At 36.0% G+C, this 10,403-nt stretch overlaps 1 protein-coding gene across 1 annotated transcript in view; it reads left to right on the forward strand.

Moving 5' to 3' along the window:
- IQGAP2 (IQ motif containing GTPase activating protein 2) overlaps window positions 1–10,403 on the forward strand; it is a 369,993-nt gene that overhangs the window by 277,633 nt on the left and 81,957 nt on the right. Inside the window, exons 14-15 of the mRNA XM_069096257.1 lie at window positions 3,121–3,205; window positions 7,566–7,733. Coding sequence (XP_068952358.1) covers window positions 3,121–3,205; window positions 7,566–7,733 — 253 coding nt within the window. The remainder of the gene's footprint in view (window positions 1–3,120; window positions 3,206–7,565; window positions 7,734–10,403) is intronic.

Here is a 10,403-nt window from a genome sequence, read left to right on the forward strand (position 1 = left end):
ATAAGTTTCATTTAGGAACTCTGCATAAGCTTGCTTTTTTCTCCTTAGCATCATCAAGCTCAGCACCAGAAACTATGCAACATTTTCCTAAAGTTTTAGTTGATCCAATTCATTAATAACCTCTGTTATCTCATAGGATCTTTGCAATAACTCTGTGAGGAAGTATTCCTTGTTTCCTTATAGGGGAGGAGACTGCCTCACAGGGCTTCTGGGACTTGCCTAAGGTCACATAGCTGTTAAGTAGCGGAACCAAGACTCAAACCCAGGATTTCTAAATCCTAACCCAGTGTTTCTTCCATTTTCCAGTGCCTAATAGTTTATCTTAGTTTTTCCCTTCTTCCCCTCTGTCTTCCCAAATCACACCATGTCCTAATTCTTAGAGTCTTATGTGTATAATGTAAATAAATCATTCATGTTATGAATGAATCTTCAAAGCAATCTATGGTTGGTTGACCACTTTGGATGTGCTCCATGTCTTCAATTTCACATGAATTTAATACTTGTGTGAATAGACCTGGTGGACTGAATATCACTTTCCATTCTAATCCTCCATACCCTATAAGCACATAAAAATTAATTGATAAAAATTAAACATCAAATACCATGTTATAATCCCATAGTAATTTATAATGCTAGTTTTAGAAAACAAGGGTAATGACAGAAACATAGTTTCTTCTTCTTTTTTGCAGGGCAGTTGGGGTTAAGTGACTTGCCCAAGGTCACACGGCTAGTTTTTTGTGTGTTAAGTGTCTGAGGTCGGATTTGAACTCAGGTCCTCCTGACTCCAGGGCTGGTGCTCTATTCATTGCGCCACCTAGCCGCCCCAAGAAACAGTTTCACTTAACCCTTTTTGCCTCAGTTTCTTCATCTGGAAGATGAGCTGGAGAAGGAAATGGCATAGATTTTATAGTTGGTTACAGCTTCCTTTGACATACTCTGCTACTCTTCTTTTCTTTTTCTTTATTTTCCCCCTTTTTTGGAGACAGAAGTTAAGTGACTTGTCCAGGGTCATATAACTAGTATGTGTCTGAGACTGGATAGGTCTTCCCAACTGCAAGGCTGGTGCCCTATTCACTGTGCCACCTAGCTGCCCCTACTCTTTCAAGTAATGCTTAAAATGAATTTCTCTTGCAAACCACAGGAGATTTTGGCTTAATAGAAATGGTCCCCATTAGTTCAATTTATATGACTAAGGCCTTACACATTAGAGCATCGTTTTCTTTGTTTTCATTTTCTTCTATTGTTTAAGTTCATTCTATAATGTGCTTTCTACAGATTAGTGAGTTCCCAACTCTCTTCATGATTGCATTAAACATAGCAAGGTAGCCCTTGTATTTGACAACTAATAATTCTACTGTTGGAAATGTATCCCTAGGAGGGCCATCTCCAGTTGTTCTGGAGATGTGTATCTGGCCACTGGACCCAGATGGTTCCAGAGGAAAGAGTGAGGCTGGGGACTTTGCACAGCCCTCCTTCACTTAAATTCAATTCATTTGCATGTCATGGCATCACCTCCCTGATGTCATGGTCCTCTTCAAGAACAAAGGATAAACAACAATCCCAAGGAGATGATTTTACAGTGAGTCATTTTTCCAGCCTTGGTCAGCAAGGGAAAACGGACAGAGATTTGTAGACAACTAGAGATGGTGTCTGGCCAGGGATGGGTGGTTGGCACTAAGTATTCCAATGTAGGGAAAGTTTGTGTGTCCCAGGTTTCAGAGGCATAACCAACAGAGAAACTATGAAAGGCTTACTGCAGAAGGTGACCCTTGAACTGCTGAATATTGATTAAACCAGTAGGTAGAGGTGAGGAGAGAACCCATCCCTAATACGTGAGGTAGCCAGCACAAAGGCACAAAATTAGGAGATGAAACATCATGTGTGAAGGGCAGCAAGTAAGCCGATGAGAGTGTGTAGAGGTGAATAAAGTGTGAGAAGACTGGAAAGCTAGAAAGGGCCAGGTTATAAAGTCAGCAGATTTCATATTTGATCCTGGACATGATGGGAAGTCTCCTGAGTAGGGGAGATCAGATCTGCACATTAGAAAAATCACTTTGGAAGTTTTCTTTTTTTTTTTTTTTTATAAGTATGGTTGTTTTGGAGTAAGGAAAGATGTGAAGCAGTTAGGGAGCTCAGTGGGACTTAGAGACAGGAAGATCTCAGTTCAAATCTAGCCTCAGACACTTACTAGGTATGTGACTGTAGGCAAATCACTTAACCCTTTTTGCCTTAGTTTCTTCAACTGTAAGATGAGCTGGAGAAGGAAATGGCAAACCACTCCAGTATCTTTGCCAAGAAAACCCCAAATGGGATCACAAAGGGTTGGATATGATTGAATGATAACAACAAGGTGAGATGGGAGGCAGGAAGACTTAGAGAGCTACATCTGGCCTTGAAGCCACAGGTTGTCCAGCCCTGGGCTAGGTAAACTTGTCCAGTATCAGAGCCTGTGTCCTCTCCTTCCAGTGTCTCTGCATTTTACTACATTCCTGAAGTAGCTGGCCCAAGAACAAGATGGCGTTAGGGTTGGGGCATAGAGGAGGTGAGAGTGCTGAGTGAGTACAGTGTTAGACATGAGTGATTAACCTACTCTGCTGCTAGTTTGTGGGTCCTTTATCTCATTAGAGTTGTTGGTGTAAAACTGTGGTGACAACCGAAATTATTTTATTTCTTGTACATAATTCCTATTTTGGGGAGGTCAGGAGGATTAGAGAAAGTCTTCCATTTTGTCGGTCACTTCACTCCTCTGTAAATTCGTCTTCAGTTACTGGTATTCACTTCAAATTTGAGGTCCATTAGTGGTGTGGTGTGTTTCTAGAAAATGCAGGGTTTAACTGGCTTCCCTTGAGATGCATGATTTTAAAAATGATTTTAGGCTACCTACAATCCTATATAAGTGCCACTTTGTAAAGTTGTCTTGTGTATTGCACCATCTAGACAGTCATCAACTTTGCCATAAAGTTGTACAGCATAGCTACTCTCTTATAATAGGTATCTGGTAACCCAGAAGATGGTTAAGCAGAAATAGTTCAATAAATTATTTGATTGCTGAGAAAGCAGTTACTCATTCTCTCTAACATTACTCATTTGTCTTTTCTTTCTATTAATTCTTTTTTCCAGACTGATAATTCTCTAATTCTTTTGGGGCAAGAAATACAGGCAGGAATAGACTATGCCAACCTGGACATGGTCAAAGTAAAGAGAGGTAAGGAGCCCTCTATTTGGTTTGATACAGACTGCTTTATTCTTATGTGTGCCTTCTATTATTTACGTTCTTTATATATGTTCTCCATCTGTCTCAAACAGATTTCAACTCATTGCTAGCCACAGTTTTGTTATATTACTTTAAATAATTCATTACTGCCTCCAGAAAACTTCAGAAGACTGATTGGTTTTGTTTCTATTTGAAACTAATCTCCAAGTTTCTTCCTTTCTCTCCTTCCTCCCCCTCTTTCCCTCCATCCCTTTCTTTTTTCCTCCCTGTTTTCCTCCCTCTCTCCCTTCTTCCTTCCTTCTACCCATTCATCCTTCCATCTTTCTATATCCAGTTCTAGAAAATTTCTTTTTTGCACTTACTACATTTCTTCCCTGTAAATCTTCCTCCTTCCCACTATCCTCCATGACAAAAAGAATAGAAAACAATTGTTTTCAATTGTCTTATGGGAGGAATTGCATAATGATATAAGAAGGTAAAAAACACCCTGTCATTTCACTTGTATAAGTAAAAATAAACCCTGTTAACATTCCATTAATTCATCTTTAGAGGGCATAACTAAAGATCCATTCTATTTTATCAAATCATAGTCTGATGAAGTAGCTTAATTTTGCATCCTAGATGTGTTTTTAAACTTTAGAGGAACTTTAAAAAATATCAAACATCCACAGTTTGCATCTGTTTCTTATTTTCTTAGATGGGAACAAATATGTATATTTCTCCAAAATGAACGTTTCCACCCTTGGGTAGAAGTATTAATGTCTTCCTTTCCTGCAGACCTAGACGAAAACAGAAACAAAGCATTTGGTGCATAAGATAGGAACATGTGGGAAAATTTACAATATATGTAGAAAATGAATATCTGATAAATTTCTGAACCCCTTAGAAAGTGTAAAGCAACTCACAGTGAAGGCACAAAAAGAAGCTAAAATGGGCAAGATTTTAATTTTCAGAGCAATCTTGCTTTAAAATGTTTTGTTTTTTTATTTAACTTCTGTTTAAATCTGGTCTTACAATGAGGCCTCTCATTCCTTATACTGTTAAGGAAACTATGATGCGGAATACTTCATATACAGTCTGAACACCACTTTGGGCTGGTTCCACTTTAACTCTTTTTCTTTGTTAAAAGGGGAGGAATTACATATCTGGATGATATTATCACAAATACCATCAACTTTTGATTGAATAGATTAATAAATTTTCTCTTGAAAGATATATTTTTGTATAAGTTTTGCATTGTTTTCAAACCATATTCATGGATTATGTTGTTTAGAGTATAATTTTTTAAAGCTAAAACATTAATATATGACCTCTATAGATGGTTTGTTGTTTTTTTTCCTAACAGCAAGGAATTTGGTCATTTAAAAAAAAAACATTCTTTGTATCAAGATTTAAAACAGATTCTGGTCATGTGGTCCAAGCAAAAATCCATTTATAAATGATCAGAGAGAGGATATTATTTTGGTCCATATCTCTTTGCCACAAACCAGATTTTTTAAAAAGACAAATAATGTAGAGCCCCGGGGGCGGCTAGGTGGTGCAGTGAGTAAAGCGCCAGCCCCAGAGTCAGGAGGACCCGAGTTCGGTTCTGGCCTCAGACACTTAACACCCACACAAAAAAACTAGCCATGTAACCTTGGGCAAGTTACTTAACCCCAATTGCACTCCAAAAGGCAAAAAATAATAATAATAATGTAGAGCCCCAGTTTCTTCTTTCTAAGCTTAGGATTCTTTTCACTGAGAAATCAAGCTCTCCATTTTCCGTAGCAGGTTTATTTCTGTATTTGTTTTAGAATTATACTTATTATATTTATTTTATACAAATAAAGTCAGATTGAAATAAATGGAGAAATGTTAATCATTCATGGGTGAATTATATTAAAATATAATATAAGCCAATATAATAAAAATAATGATTCTGCCTAAACTCACTTATTTACTATTCAGTGCCGTCTCAATTAAACTACCAAAAAATTGTTTTATTGAGCTAGGAAAAATAATAACAAAATTCACTTGGAAGAACAAAAGGTCAGTAATATCAAAGGAATTAATGAAAAAATAGAAAGGAAGTAGGAGGGCTGTCTCACAGTATCAGATCCTAAATCATATTGTAAGGCAGTAATTATCAAAACTAGTACTCCGTAAGGAATAGAATGGTGGATCAGTGCAATAGAAATATACATGCATAGTAATAAGTGGTTATAGTACAAAAACTTTTTAAAATTTAATGAAATAAAAATTATCCATTTTACATTGTGTAATGTTCTCCATTCATAAATTCTTCTCCTATTTATAAATCTGACAGATAATATTTTTCATGTTCTTCTTTACTCGTGGTATCTCCCTTTATGTCTAGGTCATGTATCCATTTAGACATTATCTTGGTAAACAGTTTGTTAAGCATAAATATCTAAGCTTTTGGGATAGCAACTCACTATTTGGTAAAAATTTCTCAGAAAACTGCAAAACAGCCAGGCAGAAACAAGATACAGGTTAGCAGTTTTCTTGAAAAACAAGTAAAAAAAATTGACATTATACAGAAAAAGTTATTCCTCAATAATGCAGGGTAAATGAAACATTATAAGAAATCACAGTACCACAAATTTTTAAATCCCATTTTAGGAGAAAAAAAGTTTACATTGTGAATACAAGGGCTGGCTTTAAAGTCAGGAAGATGTGAGTTTACTTTTTGGAGGGGGAAAGATAAGGCAATTGGGATTAAGTGACTTGGCCAAGGTCATATGACTAGTTTTGCATTAAGTGTCTGAGGTCAGATTTGAACTTAGGTCCTCCTGACTCCAGGACCAGTGCTCTATTCACTGTGTCACCTTGCCACCCCTAGATATGAGTTTAAATGCTGCCTCTGACAGCACTAGTTGTGTTGAGCAGACGAGTCATTTCACCCCTCAGTGTCTGTTACAGAAGATATTTTGAATTTATTAACAGAGGGAGTTTCCACACTGGGAATTATCCATAATAATGAAATTGAAGTTCTAAGCCCCCCAAAAAGTTTTAAAACTTTTCTCTGGGTTTGAATGTGGTTATCTGATCCAGTATATAAGTTGAACCCAATTCTTTGCCATTTTCTGTTTCTTCTTGTTTCCTTTTTTCTATTTCCTCTTGTTTTTTGTTCTCTTTTCTTGACTAGAACTATCTCCTTTAGCCCCTTTCTTTGCTTCCTAAAAGCCCATTTCACCACACTTTCCCTGAGTGAGAACAGAATATTTTTTTCCTCCTTTATCCAACTTAATGTTGAGTCAATTTAAACAAAAAGCCATGAAGACTCTTTTCCTTTTGTATTTAGAAACATAGTTCTTGCCATTGCCTTGTCTTCTACCAGGCACACCCCTATGGAGTGAGTGACCTTCTCTGTGTTTCTCTGCTTTGATATTTTACATCACAAACTCCTCTAGGTTATGGACTATTATAGATTTTGTGAGTTATTTGACATTCTATTCTATTTTGAGTTGAAATAGTACTGTTTGATTTATTTGCATATTTAAAATAAATATCAACTATATATCTCTTTCCAGCTCTTTTATTCTTAACTTATAAAATGGGCATTTTGTTTGTTTGTTTGTTATTCTATTCTGTTTGTTATTCTCACCTTTGGTTTGATGTTTCAAAATGTTGTGCCTTCAATATGATGAAAGACACAATTCTGAGATGAGCTAAAATGTCTCATAGGGCAAAATTAGTTCCCAAGTTATTTGTACATATGAACAAATTGATACCTGCTTGGGATGTCTGCTAGGATTTTTACCTAGAATGTATGCATCGCAATGTCCATGTATGATATGCTTATTATATGGCACAGAGACATCTCAGGCCCTGAACTATGTAAATAGTGAATATTATGATATTTTCAGTAGCCATTCTGGTGTTCTACACAGTGCATTCAAATTTTGATAAAGGAGTTAGCATGGTCTTTGAATTCATCAAAGCCCATTTTAATGCATTGTTTTGCTTTGTAGGATAGTCTCTAAATGTAACCCAGAAAGAGTGCTAACTTTTTTTATTAAAAATCCAATATTCGTCATAGTCTAACAATATCTAGTTTGTCTGGCACCTAGACTTGAGGGTGGTGACTTAGAGTGGTGACCTACTTCTGTGTTCCAAGAATTATGCAGAGAGGATGTATGGCATGTTCTCTATCACCAAAGACCAAGTTCATTGTCTGTTACTATAGGTTTTACTAATTTAGTTCTGTTACTAGAAGGTTTTACTAAATTCATTCTGTTACTAAGGGGTTGATTTTTATCTTTACATATCCTTGTATGCTCTTTTATGAAGAAAAAATATCCATTAATTGGAATGGGTTTTTTTTGTTTGTTTGTTTTTGATCACTCAGGCACTGCTACAGTATCTAAAGTTAATCAGTATTTGGAGAATGAAGACAAAGAAAATCTCCTGGAACTGCTACAGGCTAATTTTTTAGAAACAAGAAAAATCACCCCTCTGCATGCTAAAAAATACTATGAAATCCTTAGAGAAGCCAAGAGGCAGAAATCATCTGGAGGTAAACCTACTATTCCTTAAGAAGCAAAGGTAGTTTGTCTGATATGTTCTTTGAGTTATTCTTGTAACAAGATTGATTCCAACACTAATAATAACTTGGCATCCAAATAGGCTTTAAATAAAGTTTGTAAATCAAATTGCATACAATGCCTCATTTTAACCCATAACAAATGGATAAAGTAGTTGTCACATGTATTGATATCTGTAAAAAAAAAATTATATGGTCACAGGGCCAGTAAGTGTCAAGAGGTGAGATTGCCAGAATATTCCTGGCTCCAAATCCAGAAATCTCTCAATTTCCCCTGCTCAACGTAGATCACAGTCAGACTCTCTTGAAACCAATGGTCCATGTTTATAAAATTACCTAACTCCTTTCAACCATGTTTTCCTTCTCTGTATAGTCAAGAGATTGTATTCAATAACCATCTAGGTCCCTTGTAACTATCTATTAAAGATTCTTAATCTGAGATTCATGAACTTTTAAAAAAATGTTTTTTTTTGATAGCTGCATTTCAATATGAGTGGTTTCTTTGTAATGCTATATACTTTATTTCATGCATCAAAAAATGTTATTCTGAGAAGAGATCCATAGGCTTCACCAGATGCCAAAAGAGTTCATGACAAAAAAAAATCAAGAACTTATGTTCCATAATGATGATGATTAAGGATTTACAGAAAGCTTTAAGAAGCACTTATGTTATCTCATTTGCCTTCAGCATACCCATAAAAGGCAGATGCTTTTGTTATTTCCATTTAACAGAGAGGGAGACTAAAGCTCAGAATGGCTAAGTGATTTGCCTAGGGTCACACAACTAGAGCCATCATTTGAACTTAGATCTTCTTAATTCTGAGTGTAGCAATCTGTCTACTGTCATCCAGCTTCCTCAGTAAATATCAGGCTAACATTAGGAGTAGCCATAGAGCAGAGTGAAATTGGTAGTCCAGTATATTCCCTATGCCTGCTTTGTTATTTCTACTTAGGATGATAAAATTTGTTGGAAAGGGGAGGGAAGAGACGAAAATTATAGGAATAAATCTACATAAGTATGTCAGGCTTTAGGAAAACATCTCTGTGCATTTTCAGATTCTGCTGGCAGTTATAAACTTATTTCTAGCCTTCCCTTAATGATCTTTTCTAGACACACTTAGAAGCCATTCCTTCCTAAGTAGTGGCTTTCCTCCATCAAAGGCACAGAATGCCTTTTATTGGCTAGAAAAAGAATATCTTTCTCCTTTTCTATCACCAGTGATCTAAATCCACCCTCAATTATAGGTAGATGGCTTGAGTTTAAAAAATATAACTGAAAAGTTACAAACATAGAGTAATTATTTTGCTTCTGAGACCCAACTTGAAGGTGTACACATATCTGGAAGATTAGAAACTGCTTCCTCATCTTAACTCTCTCTAGTCATTTCCCTTACTTACTATTACACCTAAGGCTATTTCTTGACACCTGCATATCCTGACTGACCTGTTCTCCAAAGCCAGGCAGTGTGCTAGCAACTTGCTTTTCCTGGCCTTAAAATAAATAAATAAAACAAATAAATAAAGTTAAATAAATAAAATATTTAAAAATAAGAAATTTAAATATTATTTAATAAAAATAAGTATTATACATGAATAATGTTAATTTTACACACACACACATATTGGGAGCAACGAAGCATATAAAAACAGCTCAAAAATTCTTTGAGTGGTCTTATTACTTAAGAACTATGATCAACGATGTTGCTGATTATGACTCCAATAGCCTGATGATGAGTCACACTTCCTATCTTGTGGGAAAGACATGATAAGCCTGTCACCAGGTACAGAATGACCTAGGCTAGAGAACTTCTGAGGTCTAGTCCAGTTTTGTATCTATGGTCTTATAACATTCAGGCCTGGTTTCCAAATATGGATTGCAACATATGATTTTTTTTAATAGTATCTTATTTTTTCCCCCAGTTACATGTCAAGAAAATTTTTACAAGATTCTGAATTCCAAATTTTTCTCTCTCCTTTCTTTTATCCCTTCCCCTCTTCTGAAAATGGTAGGCAGTTTGATATATTTATACATGTGCTATCATGTAAAAAACATTTCCATATTTGTCACAGTTGTGAAAGAAGAAATAGATAAAAGGAGAGGGCGGGGAACCACAAGAGAATAAAGTAAGTGAAAAAAAAAAGATGTTTCAATCTGCATTCAGAATCCATTGGTTCTTTCATTTTGTTTTGTTTTTTGGAGGGGGGGTAGGCAAGGCAATTGGGGTTAAGTAACTTGCCCAAGGTCACACAGCTAGTAAGTATGACAAGTGTCTGAGGTCAGATTTGAACTCAGGTCCTTCTGACTCCAGGGCTGGTCCTCTTTTCACTGAGCCACCTCGCTGCCCCCAGTCCATCTGTTCTTTTATTTTTTAATTTTTCAAATGCTTTATTAACTTCTGATTTACATCTTTCATTTCTACCACATGTTAAGTTACAAATTTTCTCCCCATATTTCCCCTACCCACTGCCCAAAATAGCAGTCCCACAGGATATCGCTTCCTCCAATCTGCTCTCTCTGATATCTTCTCCCATACCCCCTTTTACTTTTCCAGTAGGGCATGGTGGATCTCTATGCCCCAGTGTCTGTATATCTTATTTCCCAATTACATGTAAAATAATATTAATAATAGTGTGTGTGTGTGT

The sequence above is a fragment of the Petaurus breviceps genome, unplaced genomic scaffold (assembly GCF_028583685.1).
Source record: "Petaurus breviceps papuanus isolate PSGF00001 unplaced genomic scaffold, PetGlider_PUasm1.0 229, whole genome shotgun sequence".
NCBI lineage: Eukaryota > Metazoa > Chordata > Mammalia > Diprotodontia > Petauridae > Petaurus > Petaurus breviceps.